Consider the following 20477-nt stretch of genomic DNA (forward strand, 5'->3'; position numbering starts at 1 on the left):
GAAGAGTTTTGTTTGGTTTTCAAAACTCGCTTTCTTTGAAATTTTATCTTTTTTCTCATTCAAAAAAAAATTGACAAAAATGAAAAACAGTAATTATTTGGAATCTTGAAAACGAAAACTGAACAAAAAATGTTTCCAATTTTCCAAGTAAAAATTGGAGCAAAAAAGAAACACTGGATGATTGTAGAATGTAACCTTCCAACTCCCCCTCAAATATATTAAGTATTTCTGTGCAAAAAATTTTCAATTAGGAAAATATTCGTTGATTTTAAAAATTTCTCTCAATTTTTATGTAAAAATGGCAAAATTTCCTCACATTTCGCCGACTTTTTGAAAAAATTAAATTCTCTGACTTTTCTTGGTTCTGGAAAAACTGCACGGACATTCTTCGTAGGAATTTACACCTTTGATGTGTTGAAATCGAAGTTATCATTTTCGTAAACTAATATTTCGATGCAATGTTATATTTTTAAATTTTTTTATCACGAATCCCTTTTGATGAAATCATTTCCAATCGAATGATCAAGTTAAAGATTGAAATTAAAATGAACATGAAATGCTGATAATAAAGAATTTTCAAAATCTTAGCATTGCATCTTCTTTTGCCGAGCTCATTATTTCCCAAAAATTACGAAAATTGGCAAAAAAAAACAACTCACAACTGCACTGGTCGAAAGCACACACGTGCGTATTTTTTGGCCAAGTCTTTACTGTTTTTTTCAATTTTAAAACCGTGACTTACCAAATTACCCAATTACCCACCTGGCTCACTGTATAGAAGTTATTCTCGCAGGCAGATGCGAATGATGTTTCACTTTACCTACTACACTCTTTATCCCTCTCCAATCTGCATCTTATATGGCTGTTTTATAGACTTAGCGTGTAGGTATCTCACTTATCGTATCTTATAAGTAACTGAAAATACGCTACATAATTTTCATACCGATCATAAAACAGCCGGTCATTTAATTACCATCCAGTTCGTTTACGTGAAAGAGAAAATTTCAATTTGCAGGAATTTTATTCATTTTTATGTTGTTTTTTTCTTCGCGTTTATGATTGAATAATTTTAATACGGAGTTGTTGAGAGTGACGATGATGAGCTGTGGAACTGGAAGTGTGGAGTGGGTATGAATGGTTGCCTGGTCGGCTTGGTTAGACTATGCGAATTACATATTATGGTACTCTCTCAAAAATTAAGCGAGGTTTATACTTTCATTCTGGCGATAATTTTGCAATATGTAAAAATTTCGAGCTCAGTGGGCTTGAGTAGAAAATACATACTCATGAACCAATAATTATACTTTTGACGGGCATATTTTTCAAAATGATTTCTGATAAATACTGATACGTATTTTTAAAAGTTTTATATTAATTTTTCGACTTAATTCGATCTTTTCTTATCTATAGGTACTCTTCCATGGAGCAATATAATGCGACTTTTGCACGAATACGACGCCACAGATACGGAGCTTTTGATATACGCCATGACGCTGGTCAATAAAACTTTGAATGGGATCGCTGATCAAGATACTTATTACGATCAAGTTGATTTACTGGAAGAACAAGATATCGAATCGGTTATTCGGAAGTACGTTCTTTGAATTAAGCATCCTACCTATAATGAATGAAAGTGCATTTTTTTTCACTTCCTTGTATTGTTTTTTGCAGATATATGTCAAAACAAGGCACCGATCTAGATCTGCTGAGGCAATTTCAAATTTACGAGGCTGTTCTTCAACACGAAGATGGAGAGGATAAAAGCACTCCTTTGAAGCAGCTCGATGAAACGATCAGGTGAGCTGGGTTAATCATTGCGCAGACTCAAACAAAAAAAAATTTACGAAAAATAATAATTTCATTATTTTTTTTAAATTTAATTTTTATTTAATAATTTTTAAAATCAATTATTTATTTGATATAAAAATAATTTTTCAATTTTTTCAATTTTCACGTTTTTTGCCTACTTTAAAATCTGACTTCCGATCAAAAATTTGAAAAAACAAAAAAATAGTTTGTTCAATTTTGAGATGTCTTACGAATTGATCATGAAAGCGAGAGGGTTTCAATGGAGAGAGTGAAAAATTGTGCCATGTTATTTTCAGATCTGAACGTGATTCTCTTCAATAAAAAAAAAAAAAATCAAAACTGTTGCTTTACAATTTTACATGATAATTTCTTATTCAGCCTTTAATATTTGTAATTTCTGATTTTGTGCGTAGGAAAACTCTACGAAACAGAAAATCCTTAACAAACGGTTCGATGAACGGTGTCGGAGGCTGCGATGAGAGAAGAAAATCGAGAAGACATTCGACTGGAATGACCACCACATACCCTACACCTCCACCATTGACAAATTTGATTCGTCAATACAGCGAAACATCTTCTCCGGACGACCATCGAATTAAATCAAGTAATTTTCCCAATATACCTACATATTTATTATATCGCAGGCTAAAACTATTTTTTTCCTAATTATAACTAAGCTACTTCTTTTTTATCTTCTTCTCGCAGTGTTTATAACCCACTGACAGAAATTGGTTTTCGCTTTGAAATTAAAATCGAGTATTAATTCGTATCGTGTTGTGGCGTTATCAAATTCAACTCGAGATTATCGGATCGATAGTGATTAAGATATTTAATACCACGGTTGTGTGTGCATTTGAAATTTTTCTCAGAGGTCAGAGATGTGGAGGGGGGAGTTTAAAATTCTAAATTATTGATTGATATGGTGTAATTTGAACCTGAATATTTCAGCAAAAGAGCTTGTTGAAAAAGGAAAACATACCAATTCTTCGCTGAGCTAATATGACTTTAGGAAGAGAAGGGGATAAATTAAAATTTTGAAGGGTTTATGACTTGGGCAAATTTATAGAAGAAATTTTGCGTTTTTTTAGGCATTTGGAATCAAATATTATTCAGGTGCCATGCCTGTTTAATATTTGAAGAGACATTAACGAAAATAACTATAATAATAATAATGTTTCGAATTTACACGTTTTACTTGAAGCTTTTTTTTTATTACTAACAAACATTACCTACAGCTACGGACGGAGTAGGAGTCACGCCGGGACTAAGAAGACGCAGAGAACGAGCCGAAAGACAACGTAGTCTTCTCAGAGAACAATACGAAAGCAATATGCGAACCATGATGGATACAACGAGTAGCAGTGAAGATGGTAGCGTTGTTTTTTTGTTTGTTTAATCAACACTCATAAATGATTAATTTTAAAATGTCTGCTTTTTGAGATATTTTGCTATTTTGATTTTGTTTTTTGCTTTCTTCACATCATTATACCTATTTACCTGATACAGTACTGGTTTTAAGGGAAGAGGGGGCGGGTAATAATCCCCACCAAGAGTTCATTTTTTTTTTGAAAAAAATTCTGATATTGAAAAGTTGTAATTTCCCAAGCATTTCTACGATCTTGTTTCACTAGAACAAATGTAAAAAAAAACAACTTGAAAATTCTTCAAAATTTTGCACCCTTCCTTCATTTGGCCACATAGGTATTACTTAATTTTTTCATTTTTTTTGAGAGAACTACTTTCTAGACAAATTTTTGTCACTGGAGTCTCTCTCTCCATCTTCTTGAAAAAAGAAATGAATAAATGACATAATTGTTTGGTTTCTGCTCCCGGAAAACTTGATTTTGCCCCTCTCTCCCTCCCCCCCAAAAAAAACGTGAGCTGACAAAATTTCTTGATTTGGGCTCAATTACTCCCCTGCTAGGAAAAAACCTGGCACCGGCACTGACGTGATATGATTTGATTCCGAAATTAAGGTATTAATATTGAAATTTCAGCATAATTTATCGATGAACGAATTTCAAATCAAATTGATGAACACATTATCGAATTCGTTTTTATCAAATCTTATGAAATTAGATGGGTACCTAATATTAGAATTGAAGACGTTTTGATACAAAACATCGCCTTAGTGCCCCAGATCATCTGTTTTTTTATTTTTTATTAATTTTTTTTGCAAAAATTGTTACCTATTTACCTCTCTGAAATTGGTAAACTTCTCAAAATTGAGGTATTTGAAAAAGTTTTCGTTGAAAGTCCGGATTTTTTGCCAAAACTGCAGAAAATTTAGCCCTTCTTTCTTGTGTTTTGTTGAAAATTCAAAAATTATTTTTTTTTTCTTCAAAATTTGGACGTTTTTCTCATTTTTTCTAATTGTCTTTAAAAATGAAAAATTTCCCTCACCTCCTCCCCTTACAGAAAAATTTGAAAACAGTTTCTCTCCAAAATCTTATTTTTTACCCAAAATTGCAACAAAAAATCATGTCTTGAATAAATTTTAACCTTATCTCGTCTCTCTCTCCCCAAATTGGTACATTTGGAAACAATTCTTGTTCAAAGTCCTATTTTTTGTAGAAATTGCAAAAAAAATTCCTGTAGGTATTTTTTGTCAAAAATTCATCTTTTTTCAAAATTTGCATGTCTTATTCCTCATTTTTCTTGGTTTTTATTAAAAATAAAAAATTTGACTTGAATGAATATAGCCCTCATCCCTGTCCTATCCCTCCTTACACTGAGTATCTAACAGGTAGTGAAAGTAGCATAGCAGTAGTGAATTTAGTCAAATAGGTAGGTAGTGAAAAAATGAAAAAATTCATTAATGCGTTCATTTGTATTGTTTTATTCTTTTTTTATAATTCTGATCGAAATGAAAGAATACGAGTTTTTTGTCGACTGCTGGTGAGTTTGCGTCATTTTGGAGCCTCCAGCAATTGTTTGATAATTTTTGGAGCCTCCAGTAGATTTTTGAAATTTCAATTTCCACAAAAATGATTCAAATGCAGTTAGAAAGCCAAAATTTATTCTGCAAACTAATTTCAAGTCGTTTTGGAGCCTCCAGCGACTTCTTGGAAATTGCTGGAGCCTCCAGTAAATTTTTGATACTCGAAATTTCTACAAAATTTCATCAAATGGAGTTGAAAAGCCGAAATTCACTCTTCACTCCAATTTCAACACCATCTAGTCAGCTGCGGGTGGGGGTTCAAGTCATTTTGGAGCCTCCAGTGACTTTTTGCGAATTTTTGTCGCCTCCAGTATATTTCTGAAACTTGAAAATGCAATTGAAAAAGGCTACTGCAGGTAGATTTCGAGTCGTTTTTGAGCCTCTGGCAACTTTTTGGAAATTGCTGGAGCCTCCAGTAAATTTTTGATACTTGAAATTTCCATCAAATGGAGTTGGAAAGCCGAAATTCACTCTGCATTCCAATTTCAACACGCTATCAAGTCATTTGGAGCCTCCAGCGACTGTTTGGATATTTCTGGAGCCTCCAGTAAATTTTTGAAACAGGAAATTTCTACAAAATTTCATCACATGTACTTGGAAAACCGAAATTCACTCCGCACTCCAATTTCAACACGCTATCAAGTCATTTTGGAGCCTCCAGCTACTGTTTGGAAATTGCTGGAGTCTCGAGTAAATTTTTGAAACTGGAAATTTCTACAAAATATCATCAAATGTAGTTGAAAAGCTAAAATTCATCATGTAAATTTTCATGTGTGGTGGGAGGGAGAGGTTTCTGAAAATTTTGTTGAAAAAAAGTAGTTAGATGACAAAATTGTGTTTTTTTTCTGAAATATGTTTGCCTCGAATAAATTTTAACCTGATTTCGGCGTCTTTCCCCCTCCCATTGACACATTTTAACATATTTCCTATTCGAAGTCCTACGTTTTTGGCAAAATTGCAAAATCCTGTTTTTTTCTGCCAAATTTTGTTTTGAATAAATTTTGACTTTACATTCACCCCCCCCCCCCCCCCCACCCCTCCTTCCCATCCTCTATCATTGACACATTTGAAAACATTTCCTGTCCGATGCTGTACTTTTTGCCTCTTTTTGTTAAAGTCCTTTTCTGCAAAATTTCTGCATTGAGTAAATTTTGTCCGATCTCTCCATCCCACCAAAAAATTGGAACTTCTTTTTTTTCAATATTTTAAAATTTTAAATGACGAGCACACCATGAAAATGTGAACCAAAAATGACTGAAAAATACATAATATTGAATCCTTTTCAAGAGTTGTAAGGAACTTTGTGCAAAAAATTGAACATTTTTCTTTAATTTTAACTAAAATTGAAAATTTTTTAAAATTACGTTGATATGGACTAAAGGGGAGGGGTCGAGTGTTTCGTGTTATTATTTTTTTTCGTCAATGGACGACAGCTTTTGGATTTTTTTCGTGGAAAATGGGCCAAATTTGAATTTTTTAATCCTCAAAAAATCGAAAAGTAAAATTTTGCATTTTTGAAATTTGACCCGGTATTTTTTATTTTTATTTTTTTTTTTCATAAACGACCAAAAAAATTACAGAATTGATAAAGTATAATGTATTGAGAGTTTTTTATCGGGATGATTCATTTTCAAATGTGATTAATTAATTTGCTCGTGTATTTCTAACGGCCGCGGCATGGCATCTGGTATCAGTGATAAAAATGTGTTCAATCAATTTAATCAATATTGTTGATTTGAATACATCAACTTTCGAGTTGGGTATATTGAAAAAAAAAAGTAAATTCTCATTAGTTGGTGAATGGTGACTCAACTCAAACATTCAATCATCCTACTTTCATACGTAGACATGTAGACATGCTCATCGTATACCTACCTATTCATTATTGCATTTTACCTTTGTCGTAGTAGAAGGTACCCTGACTCACTTAAATCCAGTGAAACAGGCATGCAGACCTACCTGTACCAGCATTTATTCATCAATATCCGAATCAATTGATCATATATTAACCGAAAGACATTTTTCTCTGTGTATTTCTAGGTATCCAAAATGGCAACGCGAACTACTGCATACCTCAAGTCTACGTGAATAATACAGTCAATAAACTAAAAAGCATGGAAGATACGTCGCTGACGAACGTAATGCGAAATAATTATCAAAACGGAGAAGTGTCTCCGACTTTGAAACGAGAAGCCACTGTGAAGGATATCACGCAAAAGTTAGCTACGTTACAGACTCCGGCTGCTGACGATAATACCAAATCACAAAATATAGGCAGAGTCGAAGAAATGAAAGGAATTATTTCAAAAGCCATGGAAGGTATGTAATGTACAATCAAGATGCTATAAAACCTAGTATTTATGTAGATAGGTATATTGTGAACCTGCACCTTCACCCTTTATTACTCACGTTCCTTCGAATTGAATTTATTTCCAGGTCTGGCCAAATCTCAATCACGCTGTGATATACTTCGTAGTCCTACCAACGAATGCGTTCGCGCCGAAATAAAAAAGAGCGAAACCGATCTACATTGGGAAGAATTACTAGCCACTAGTACCAGAGCATTGCATTTATGCGATTTAGATTTCAGTGATCTAATGAGCGACGACGAACACGATGTGCTGGCTCCATCGTGCAGCGCTAACGGCGCTCCTCCGCCTCCTCCACCCTGCTGTGTTCCACCTCCTGTGCCGAGTGTGCCAAATTGCGTTAGTAATAAAGCTAAGAAAACTGTGAAGCTATTTTGGAAGGTTGGTTTTGATTTTTGAATTTAGATAGCGTTATTGGAGTTTTCTGAATGTTTTTTGAGGTAATTTTCGTTTTTTCTTTTTTCATAGGAAGTTCGCGAAGATCCTATCGTTATGGCTAAATTGAATTCGAAGCAGCTGATTTGGGATGAAATGTTCCCAGTGTCTGTCGATACTCAGAGATTAGAGCATTTATTCGAGTCGAGAGCTAAGGATCTTATATCTAAGGTGAGAATACGATTTTTTGATTTTTTTAAAGCTGTTTTTGTTGTGGTTATGGTTACCTACAATCTTCATTATGAATCTTTTTGAAAATATGGTTGAATTTTTGAAAAATCATGTGTATCATATTATGGATTTCTAATTTATGTACTGCAATGTTTCATTTGGTCTGGTTTCCGGGTTACTGCGAATTTTGCCTAATGGTAGGAGGTAAGCTTTTAATTTGGCGTATGCGCTATACAGGTTATCTCTGTTTTTGCACACGTGTATGGTAATAATGATGCACTTCCTATCGCACCTGTTTTCTTCTTTGAATGAATTCACAGAGTTTTATAATGTACTTTTTATACTCGTACATGTTTCATAAACGTACCTGCATTTGAATGTAATGTTACGAATACCTTTCTATTTATAACCTATCACTTTGAAGTTTATTTTATTTTATGTACCGGAGTGTGTTGTTACCTATCTGTGACTCAGCATGTGATGTTGGAGAGGAGGAGGATCATTCTGGAGTTTGTAAATCGGTGATTTCGAGTTCTGAAATTTTCGGATTTGTTCCCCCTCCTCTTCCTTCCTCTTTCACCGTAAATATTGGCGTGTTAAGTTTTTGAGGTGATATTCTAATAGCATGAGTTTGTGACAAAAACTGGTATTTAATTATTTTTATGAATTTATATGTACTTGCATGCTAGAAAATATTCTTCCCATCACCATTTCGTATCATCGTATATCTATGTATGTGTAATATATGTGGGTATTTGGTCCATAACAATTCTACTCGAGCATTCTAAGCTCTCAGCAAAGAATGTGATATCGATTTTAGCGTTTTTAAATCTTCATTTTTATGGTACCTTGTGTAATTATTTGCTCGAAGAAAGGCTCACTTGAAGAGCGGAATCAAATTTTGGGCTTCCAAAGTCGTTTTTTTTTGATTTTTTCGAAAATTTCTGAAAATTTATCAAATGTCTGCCCTTTTTACCAAAAAGTTGGAAAAAAGTTTTGCTTTTTCGTCAAAAATTGCGAAAAAGTATTACTGTCAGAAAGTGCTGCTAATTGTTAAAATTGTCAATTTCTTGCTTTTTGTCAAAAATTGACAAAAATTCTCGCTTTTTAGCAAAATTTCTAAAAAATTTTACTTTTTTTTTGAAAATTATTCTAGTTTTGTTTTTTTTTTTTACTGAAAAAAAATCGCAAGGTTTCATTTTTCGACAAAAATTGCGAAAAAGTATTATTGTCAAAAAGTCCTGCTAATTGTTAAAATTATAAATTTCTTGCTTTTTGTGAAAAATTGACAAAAGTTCTCGCTTTTTAGCAAAATTTCTAAAAAAATTTACTTTTTTTTTGAAAATTATTCTAGTTTTTTTTTTTTTTTTTTACTGAAACAAAAATTGCAAGGTTTGATTTTTCGACAAAAATTGCGAAAAAGTATTATTGTCAAAAAGTCCTGCTAATTGTTAAAATTGTCAATTTCTTGCTTTTTGTGAAAAATTGACAAAAATTCTCGCTTTTTATTTTAGCAAAATTTCTAAAAAATGTTACTTTTTTTTGAAAATTATTCTAGTTTTTTTTTTTTTTACTGAAACAAAAATCGCAAGGTTTGATTTTTCGACAAAAATTGGGGGTTCACTTTTTCTAAAAAAAATATCCAAAGTCTAGTTTTTTGGTAGGAATTGTCAAAAAGTAGCACTTTTTTGCCAAAAATTGTCAAAAATTTTCGTTTTTTTGGCTTTTTATCAAAATGGTTAAAAATTGTCGTTTTTTTTGCAAAAAGTTCCAGAAAAGTCTCATTTTATCCAAAAATGATGCAAGAGTTTTGCTTTGTTCTCAAAAATTGTGTAAAATTATAATTTTTTGCCATTGCCAAAAATTGTGGCTTTTTGTTAATATTGTCCAAAGTCTTGTTTTTTTTTACTAAAAAATTGACAAAAATTCTCGTTTTGTTGCTAAATTGCTGGAAAAAGTTTATGTAACTTTTTTTTTCAAAAATTCTGAAAAGTCTCACTTTTTTTGCCAGTTTTTTTTTTTTTTAACGAGAAAATGCAAAAATTCTCACTTTGTGGTTAAAAATTGACAAAAAGTCTCGCTTTTTTCACCAAAAAGTTGCAATATAGTCCAACTTCTGTTTTTTAAAATTTTTTTTAATAATGTGCAAAAATGATGTAAAAGCATAAAAAAATATTAAAAATAAAAATGACCAAAAATGACCAAAAATTCCATTGAAAAAATGTATAAACTCGAGCTTGAAATTAAAATAACATAACCAATGAAAAGTCCATATTACCCCCCCCCCCCCTCAAAACCCAAAAATTTCAGTACCTAATACTTATTTGACAAAAATTGCGTTAAAAATGAAAAAAAAAACCGAGTTTAAAATTACTGAAACATAAAAAAAGCATTAAAATCATGAAATTTATTATTTGGCAAAAATTACAATATGAAAATGTCTTGAAAACTTGTTGATCTAATTTAAAAGTACAATAAATACAAATCTATGAAAAATTGCCAAAAAATGTTGAAATTTCACTAAAATTTTACAAAAAATTGCACGAAAGAGAGTTGAGAACTTGTCAAAAAAAAAAATGACGTCAAAATCCAAAAATGAGCATTGAAATTAATAAAAATTAGTGAAAATTAATGAAATGTTGGCAAAATTTTGCAAAAATCATCCAATCTTAATTTTTTGGAACCTCCTTCAAACACCAGTAAAAGTCTTAAAAACAACTCTAAATCACCAAAATTATGATAATATTTCTGTGAAAGGCGTATTAATTTGCATTAATATGTGTTTAAAATATTAAAACGTGTTGAAATGATTGAAAAAAAGAGAAAAAAACATTGATAAATGATCAATGAAAATTGCTAGTTATGAAGTTTCTGTAAAATTTGACAAAATGTAGCGAAAATTACATGAAACAGGCTGCCCTTGAAATGACCTAAAAACACAAATTTTAAGCGTTAAAAATTCAGTAAAATTTGACAAAAAAGTGTTTGAAAATAAATACATAAAATATCAAAATGACGTGAAAACACGAAAAAGAGCATTAAAATTTACGAAAATTACAAGTTATGAAATTTCAGTAAAATTTTACAAATGTAACAAAAATTTGCATTACTTATTGTTTAAAATTACACAAAAACATGAATGAAGCATTTGTGCAATTCATCCAAAAATGAGGATTTTTTTTAGAAAAATTAGAATATTTTTGTTCAATTATGATTATTAAAATTTACGAAAATTACCAAAAAAAATATAATAATAATAATGAAGTTCCTAAATGTGGCAAAAATTGTTTGAAAAGGTGTTGAAAACACGTTAAAATTATATGATTGAAAAAAACGTATCATTAATCAAAATTATCAAAAAGGAAATAAAATTTCAGTGAAATTCGAATTTTTGCAAATTTACTCATCGTTATTATGACAGGAAATTGAAGTTTCATGTCGTTTCGATATTTCCAACCTCCATCAAAATATTATTTTATTCCCTTAGTTTTGATATTTCAGTTAGAAGTATCTGAAATATTATTTTAGGGCAATTGAATCGAAAAATTGTGATTTTTACAAAAATTTCAATCAAACCGACCTATTGATTTCTATTTTTTGCTGGAATATTTCATCAAAGTAGTAAATTTTACTACATTCCAACTCACTTGCTTTATGTTTTTGCACCCTTGTGTCATCTCATCATCACTTCATCACCTGTCTTCAACTTTAATTAGCACCTGTTGTTGATATACGTACCCCTTTCGTTTTTATTTCTTTAATATACTTAAATTACACAATATACCTACCTATTAATATACTCGTATTTTCTCACTTTTGTGTTGAAATCTTCTTCACTATTGTTTGGTATCACGAATTCACGAGTTGATTGTTTTCATTAAGTTTTCTCATTTCCACAGATTTAAATAATTTTGTTTGTATAGTGGTAATGAAACGAATTTTTATAGATAATTAATTTATGCACACCTGATAGCTCATTTATTCCAATTTTTCTTTCTTTTTTTGCGAATAGAAACAACACGAAATGAATAAAAGCAAGGAAATCATCGTTTTGGATCCGAAACGTTCGAATGCTATAAATATCGGAATGACCAAGTTACCGCCACCTAGATCAATCAAAACCGCTATTTTAAAAATGGATTCTACTGTGATGAATAGAGAAGGAATAGAAGTACGTTTGACATCTCCATAATGATGAGTTTGATGACTATCAATTATTTTTCTCTTCATTATTCGTTAATTTACTCGTCAATTTGTGTTCATTTTCAGAAATTATTAACCATGTTACCGACTGAAGAAGAAAGATCGAAAATCCAAGAAGCCCAATCCGCCAATCCTGACCTACCACTGGGTACAGCAGAACACTTTTTACTCACTTTGGCGTCGATTTCTGAATTAACGGCGCGTCTTAAGCTGTGGTCTTTTAAATTGAATTACGAAAATATTGAAAAGGTTGGTATTGTTTGTATTTTAGACTATACTTGGGTAACTGTGTATTGTGCTATATTTCAATCTGTGTGATTGTTTTCGCTAGGAAATCGCGGACCCTTTGATGGATTTGAAACAAGGTATGGAAGTGCTGCGAGCCAATAAGACATTCCGGGCTATTTTGAGTACTTTGCTGTCGATTGGTATATTTTTAAATGGAGCCGAAGTGAGTAGTTGCTGAATTACTTGACATGAACTTGTATGTAATACTTATATTCCGGCATGACTGTAGGAATAATTTTACCCCCCCCCCCGATCTCCTGAGACAACTTTTTTCTTAAATGTGGACATCCTAAGGAACATTTTGAATCAGCTTGTCAAAAAAAATGGCTTTACAGACAAATTGGTGAGCATTTTGATTGACAGGTCAGTCGAAATCGTAGATTTTATTTTTTGAACTGGACAAAGCTAGGTCGAAAGAACATGTAAAAATTTAACACCAGTCAAAATTTCAAGAGCTAAAGAGCATTTTTTGATTTTTTGGTGAATTTTTGAAAATCAAAATGCCAAAAAGTGAGGAAAAAAATCAAAATTTTACCAAATTGACTTGGAAATCTGAAATTTGGGATATGCCCTATTTTCGGACTGTAAAATCGATTGGAAGTGGTTTCAAACCGTTTTGAGCAGTTCTGGAGTCTCCAGTAGATTTTTAAAACTTGAAATTTTCCTCAAAATTTCATCAAGTGAAGTTGGAAATCCGAAATTTACGCTACACTTCAACTTGAACACGCTATTAAGTCGACTGCTCGTGAGTTTGCATCATTTTGGAGCCTCCCGCGATTTTTTGATAATTTTTGAAGCTTCCAGTAGATTTTTGAAATTTTAAATTCCCACAAATATCATTCAAATGCGGTTAGAAAGCCAGAATTCATTCTGCAAACTAATTTCAATACGCTATCAAGTCGACTGCAGACAGATTTCAAATCGTTTTGGAGCCTCCAGCAACTTTCTGGAAATTGCTGGAGACTCCAGTAAATTTTTGAAACTGGAAATTTCTACAAAATGTCATCAAATGGAATTGAAAGCCAAAATTTACTCTGCACTTCAATTTCAACACACCATCTAGTCAACTGCAGGTGGGGTCCAAGTCATTTTGGAGTCTGCAGTGACTTTTTGCAAATTTTTCGCGCCTCCAGTATATTTCTGAAACTTGAAAATGCAGTTAAAAAAGACAACTGCAGGTAGATTTCAAGTCGTTTTGGAGCCTCCAGCAACTTTTTGAAAATTGCTGGAGCCTCCAATAAATTTTTGATACTTGAAATTTCAACAAAATTTCATCAAATGGAGTTGTAAAGCCGAAAATCATTCTGCAGTCTAATTCCAACACGCTATCAAGTCATTTTGGAGCCTCCAGGAACTGTTTGGAAATTGCTGGAGCCTCCAATAAGTTTTTGAAGCTGGAAATTTCTACAAAATTTCATCAAATGGAGTTCGAAACCAGAAATTCACTCTGCACTCCAATTTCGACGCGCCATCAAGTCATTTTGGAGCCTCCAGCGACTGTTTGGAAATTGCTGGAGCCTCCAGTAAATTTTTTGAAACTGTAAATTTCTACAAAATTTCATTAAATAGAGTTGGAAAGCCGAAATTCATTCTGCACTCCAAATTCAACACGCTATCAAGTCATTTTGGAGCCTCCAGCGACTGTTTGAAAATTGCTGGAGCCTCCAGTAAATTTTTGATACTTGAAATTTCAACAAAATTTCATCAAATGGAGTTCGAACCCCGAAATTCACTCTGCACTCCAATTTCAACACGTTATCGAGTCATTTTGGAGCCTCCAGCAACTGTTTGGAAATTGCTGGAGCCTCCAGTAGATTTTTGAAACTTGAAATTTTTTCTTAATTTCATCAAATGCAGTTGAAAAGCCGAAATTCATCCAGTAAATTGATTTCGATACCCTGTGAATTTGACTGCAGAGTTTTAAAAATTTCCTGGAGGCTCCAGTAATCTCCGAAAAGTCGCTGGAGGCTTCAAAACGACTTGAAATCTACATGCAGTCGACTTCATCGCGTATTGAAATTAGTTTACAAAATGAATTTCAACTTTCCAAAATTTCTAAAATCTACTGGAGGCTCCAGAACTGCTTAAAACGGTTTAGAATAGTTTTCAATCGATTTGCCAAGTCGAAAATAGGATATATCTCAAATTTTGGCTTTGTATGTCAATTTGGTAAAAATTTTGATTTTTTTCTCACTTTTAGCTGTTTTGGCTTAAATTTGATTGTAAAAAATTCACTTTCGCAGTCAAAATTTTGGCTGGTTATGAATTTTTTAAAATGATTTTTTGGATGCCCCCTTCAACAAAGAAGTTGTCCTAGAAGATCGGAGGGGGGTTGGAATTATTCCTATTGTCATACGCCGGATTATTATCAGAGGATGAATTTTAATCTGAATTCGTATCATTGAATAGGTCAAAGGATTTCAAGTAGAGTACTTGTCCAAAGTGCCCGAGGTCAAGGATACCGTTCATAAACACTCACTATTACACCATCTGTGCCATATCGTTATGGAGAAGTTCCCCGAATCTACCGATCTGTATTCCGAAGTGAGCACCGAATTATTACATCTTGAATTTTCAAATTTATTTCAAACCAATTAATAATTAATATTTAATTTTAACCTCGTCAGATTGGAGCAATCACTAGAGCATCCAGAGTAGATTTCGACGAATTATCTCATTCTATCGAGAAAGTCAAACACGAATGTAAAGCATCATTCGATCACCTAAAAGCTATCGCCAAACACGATGGAAACACAGCTGTAAAATTAAAGTCAGTACAACATTCTACATGATTCTTCAAATTTGATTTTTTTTTTTTTAGATAAGGATGTCTGATGCATTATTGATTGATTTCAGATTATCAGAATTTTTAGCCGATTGCGCCGAAAGGATCATAGCGTTGGGTAAAATTCACCGAAGACTGTTGAATCGATTTTATAAGTTTTGCCTATGGCTGGGCATCCCTTTGCATCGTATTCAGACGACTAAACCGAACGAACTTTGTAAAATTATTTCGGAATTCGCTTTAGAGTATCGAACAACTAGGGAACGAGTTATTCAACAGTTGGAAAAGAAAGCTAGTCACAGAGAACGTAACAAAACTCGAGGAAAAATGATTACCGAGGTAAAACACAATGTATGTACCTATACGATGCGATAATGAATTATTTTATTACCAAAATAAATATTCTCGTACGACATAATGATCTAACTAAAAAAAATCACGTGTCTTTGTATAGGTCGGTAAATTTAGAAGTAAAGAAGATCGACAAGATGCCGAATTAAGACAATTGCTGGGTAAAGAACATAGTCCAGAATACGACAATAATACGAATAATTTACATTGCGGATCTCTGCCTTGGAGACGTCTACGTAAAGATAACGGTAAAATAATTCTCTCGTTTGAAAATCAGTAATCACATCAGCAATATTCAATCTCTAAGAATGATTTTAATTCGAATATGTAATTTATTTATTTATTTTTTTTAGCTAAAAATATCAGAGACGAAAAACTAAACGGACATTTAACCGATGCTGACGACGAATTATTGGAAACTTTGGTAAAAACCGCCACCAAAACTCCAGCATCTCGTAACACTACACGAGAAAGGAAACGTACGCGACATTCGGAAAGGAAATCACGTAAGTTGATTATTTATTTTATAAATCTTGCAGATTTATCGCGATTCTCTCTCTGAAAAAGTATAAAGCTCGATCACATTCGTCACTCGATCTGCATTTGGGCTGACTTACATATTAAGAGTATGAGCATAACTATCGCTGTATTATTTCCATAACGCTAATGGGTGATTTTTCTGTATAGTTATTCCGAAAAGGTCGAGAACAAGGGATAATATTCTGATACCAGGAAATATAAGCGCATCTCCTTGATTATTTCGGTATTTTAATTCTTTCAGTTTGCGATTTCTTTTTTTTCGTTTTTATCACGTAAATTTTCAATTCCCCATTTCACGCTTTCATTTTTGTGTTACATACCTATACCTACGTTAACAGTCTTCTCGTTAGAATTACCTACTCGATTTTCATCGAGCGTGTGTATTTTTGTTTTTCTGAATGTTTATACTGATGCTAAGGACTCTGCATAGACCTATACTTGAATAGGTTCTCGAAAACTATTCGTTGTTGTGTCATCAAGTTTGCCTATTCATCTAAACAGTTCCACCTACTCGTACATATTAACACAACATTACATAATTATAACTATTTACTAATCTAACACGATGTGAACGTTTTGGCATTTCGGTCATTTTATTCGATTATAAAAGAGTCATTCCATGTCAATTCGACCAAGATTTTGAAGTCATGGTTTTTGATTTTGTTCAATTTTTTTTACAACATCTACTCATCCAGAAATTGAGAAAAAAAAACTGGTTTGGCTCAAGCTTATTGGGGAAGAGCAGAGTGGGGAGGGAGATTTGTTTATTTTTGCAATTTTAGAAAGACACTGAGCCGAAGTTCATAATTTTGGAAAAAATCAGATAAATAGAATTTTTTGAAAATAATCAATTTTAAAACATTTTGATTCCTTTTACTAACAACAATTTGAAATTTTAGAAGAAAATCGGAAATTTGCATAGAACAGGTGCCTAATTTTTGAAATGGGGGAGGATGGAAAGGTTTAAATGATGAACTTAATTATTCACAAAGGTTCGTTTTGTTAAAAAAAAAAAATGTAAAAAAAGTGAAAATTTTTTGCATGTTTTTCAAATCTTTTAAATATTTTGGTCAACTTTTACAAATTTCTGTATGCTTTCTTGAAAATTTCTTTTTTTTCAAAATGTAAAAAATATTTTTGTATTTTTCCCCACGTTTTTTCTTCTTAAACCAAGTTTTTGACTATTTCCTACATTGAAAAATTCTGCATTTTTTTTTATTTTAGCAAAATGTCATTCCATTTACTTACTTTTTTCAACTTTTAACAACATTTTCATGGATTTTTCTGTAAATTTTTCAATTTTTTTCAATTTTTGAAAATATTTTGGCTTTTTTAGATTTTTTTTAAACGCACTGTAAGAAGTAACTATTGCAAAATTTTCACATTTCCATTTTTTTCTCAACTTTTTTTTCCACATGAAAAAATGAAAAATTCTTCATTTTTTTCATTTTAGTAAAATGTGATTCATTTTTTCACCTTTTTTGAACTTTTAACAACATTTTAATCAATTTTTTTTCAAATTTTTTCATGTTTTTCAAATTTTAAAGATCTGTATGCTTTCTTGGAAAATCTTTTTTTTCAAATGTAAAAAAATTTTTTGTAATTTATTTCCACTTTCCTTTTTTTTTTAAATTCAGGGCCATTTCAGCAAAATTTTATAAGATTTTCCTTTTTTTACAACTTTAACCACATTTTTATGTTTTTTTTACTTGCTTTTTTGGATTTTTTTTAAACATAAAAAGTATTTTTATAACTTTTCCACTTTTGTGGTGTTTTTTTTTTCAACTTATGAAGTTATTTTAATTTTTTTCTGCTTAAAAAATTCCTTTTTTTTTTCTTGTAATGAAATGTGATTCAATTTTTGTCTTTTTTCAACTTTTGATAACATTCTAAAGCTTTTTTCATGTTTTACAAAATTTTTATAGTAATGTTGATTAACTTTTCCAAACTTCTGCAAAGCTTTCTAAAAAATTGGATTTTTTCAATGTAAATAGTTTTGTAATTTTTCTACTTTTTAAAAAGAAATTTCAAGTCAATTTTCAACATTTTCTTGTATTGGAAGATTTTTTTTCATTTCAGCAAAATTTTATAAAAATTTTCCCTTTCAAACAACTTTTAGCAACATTTTCCACTTTTTGAGAATACTTATGTATTTTGATGACTTGAGTATTGCAAAATTGTTTTTTTTTTATAGATATTTTCCCCAAATCTGGATAAAATTTTTATTTTTGGAATTATTTAAATTCTTTTTTTTCATTTCATAAATTTTGAAATTTGAATTTTCAATCTTGCAATAAATAGAGGTTATCCCCCCTCTTACTCTTCCATACCTGATTAGACTGTGAACAAACCACAGTGGAGTTTTTTCTTCTGTTGTTGGATGTGTAGAGGTTGTGAAAAAAAATTGAGCCAAATTGAAAAGCATGATTTCAAATATTGTATTTTTCTGGTCAATGATATGGAATAACGCTTTTGATACCTACCTATTTATACTGATCGCAATCATGATTTGAATTATTTCTTACAGTGCGAAGAACTCTGAAAAATGGTTTGACCGAAGAAGAACGAAATCATTTAGCATCATACATTAAAAGTTACTGAACCACACTTCAGATGGGAGCGCCGTTTCTCATTTAGTTTTCATTCATTTCTTCCTAATATCTGGATATCCGTTCACGATGAGCACATACCTAACTTATACAAAATAAATATTAACGATAATTACCATCAATCAACTGAAAAACTTGATGGAAACTAACGTAAAATTCACATTCACCTACCTGTTCTTGGTAAATCTAAAAGGTGTGCTTATAATATTTTATTTTTGTATTTACTGCCAAGCTCACGAATTTATTTCGTAACATTTACAAATGAGTGATATTAGGCCTATTTATGTTATTTTGAGAAGAATAATGCTTGGTAAAAGATGAGTAAAGATATCTATGTGATTAAGTATCAATGACCTATGCATTTAAAACGTTTTCAAAAAAAATAATATCAAGTACTATTTCTTTTTATTACTTATATAATTGATAATTTTGATACACTTATGACTTTTTTGTATGTTTGAAATAATTAATAACTTGTTTCTCTACACCTTTGTAACAAGAAATATTGGAAGATAATCTAGATCTTTGAAATTTTTCTACTCTGTCAACACTACTGTCATCCATTCTGGGTGATAATAATAAGTTGAAGCAAGTAGAAATTTGTTAGTTGATAAAGGCTGTTATTATTATTATCCTTACACTAAGTGTTATTGTTATTATTGTTGATGATTAAAGCGATTTTTTTTTTGCAAAATGCGCATGCGTGATTCATTTGCGTGAAGTAGTACCTACCTCAACAGTGCAATCAAAGACTTAGTTAGCAGTGGTGGTGATATGAAGGTGCATTTCTTATCTTTTATTGAAATCAATATGTTTAATTATGTGATGTTGTGGAATGCTAAGAACTTAGATCATGTGCATTGTTTTGATTTTGATAATTATGTTGATTTTGTGTTTTGATGCAAACTTTTATTTTTGTGTTGTGATTTTCAACGCGGAATATTCAATATGTAGCTTGTAGTGAAGAATGAATATGTAAGTAAATTCTCATTCAGTTCACAAAATTCTCTAGGAATGTCTAATCTTGACCATGAATTCATTCATCATCAGATTTTTACTATAAAATACAAGGACGGAGAGTCGATTGCAACATGCAATGCAACAGATCACAAATAGGCCCTCTTTGTGTGAAAAAGTAGTCATAAGGTCTGCATAATGGTTTGAAAGGTGAATTTTGCATGGGAATGAATCAAAATCTCCATCTAGAGGCCCTAGCTGAGTCAGAGGGCTTTTGCTTTTTCAAATAATATGTGTAACTAAATAAATCAAATCCTAAATAAAAATATTCTGTATTCTGTATAAATTGGGAATCCGAGTTCCAAAATGGTGTTTGTAGTGGGCTAGTATAGCCTACATTCTTCGTTTCCTTCCAACGTCTTCAACTATGATTTCTTAATTTTCTCCTATCCTTGCATAGACCATATTATTGATAAGTGTTTCCATGTCCTTGTGGTCTTCAGTAACACCATCTTTCAAAGGCTACAGTTTCTGTTCACACTAACAGTGCATCATCTTTTTTCAAGCGTAATGTGATAGGGGGTGGCATCATGTGCAAAAGTGTTATTTAGTGATCATTCAAGCCTCCTTTACATTGGCCATGGAACGAGAAAGCTGGAGTTGTAACATACAGGGTGCCCAGAAATATCGAGTACCCTTAAAAAAGTTTTCTATTAAAATACTTTGGTTGGTCACAGTGTATGATAACAGATAATAATGATAGCACATGATTGGTTGTTGGAGGTTGGACTGGAGAGATAACATTCCACCAATCATATGCATCTATTTCACGTTGCCAACATACATTTTTAATGAAACACTTCCTTGGGGGTACTCGATATTTCTGGGCACCCTGTAGTTGTTTATGATTATGATTGCCATGAAAACCATTATAGGTACCTACCTACTGAATCCCTGAATGATGGGGCCGTGTAGAGGGTACTTACAGCTCCAAGTTATCACACTAAGGTTGGTAATTT

At 31.7% G+C, this 20477-nt stretch overlaps 1 protein-coding gene across 7 annotated transcripts in view; it reads left to right on the top strand.

The window, feature by feature from the left end:
- Positions 1-19199, top strand: part of LOC135842339 (FH1/FH2 domain-containing protein 3-like) — an 88013-nt gene extending 68814 nt beyond the window's left edge. The window contains exons 10-26 of one of the 7 annotated variants that reach the window (XM_065359752.1): positions 1411-1591; positions 1672-1797; positions 2223-2413; positions 3045-3179; positions 6791-7069; positions 7187-7500; positions 7588-7726; positions 11736-11896; positions 11995-12177; positions 12260-12379; positions 14626-14760; positions 14844-14986; positions 15073-15352; positions 15456-15600; positions 15706-15858; positions 16040-16115; positions 18420-19199. In XM_065359752.1, the coding sequence (XP_065215824.1) occupies positions 1411-1591; positions 1672-1797; positions 2223-2413; positions 3045-3179; positions 6791-7069; positions 7187-7500; positions 7588-7726; positions 11736-11896; positions 11995-12177; positions 12260-12379; positions 14626-14760; positions 14844-14986; positions 15073-15352; positions 15456-15600; positions 15706-15858; positions 16040-16107 (2753 nt within the window). In that variant the 3' untranslated portion in view covers positions 16108-16115; positions 18420-19199. The remainder of the gene's footprint in view (positions 1-1410; positions 1592-1671; positions 1798-2222; positions 2414-3044; positions 3180-6790; positions 7070-7186; positions 7501-7587; positions 7727-11735; positions 11897-11994; positions 12178-12259; positions 12380-14625; positions 14761-14843; positions 14987-15072; positions 15353-15455; positions 15601-15705; positions 15859-16039; positions 16116-18419) is intronic. The other 6 variants (XM_065359756.1, XM_065359751.1, XM_065359755.1 and 3 more) reach the window with 6 other exon arrangements.
- The last annotated feature ends 1278 nt before the right edge of the window (positions 19200-20477 follow it).

The sequence above is a fragment of the Planococcus citri genome, chromosome 4, assembly GCF_950023065.1.
Source record: "Planococcus citri chromosome 4, ihPlaCitr1.1, whole genome shotgun sequence".
In the NCBI taxonomy this organism is placed as follows: domain Eukaryota; kingdom Metazoa; phylum Arthropoda; class Insecta; order Hemiptera; family Pseudococcidae; genus Planococcus; species Planococcus citri.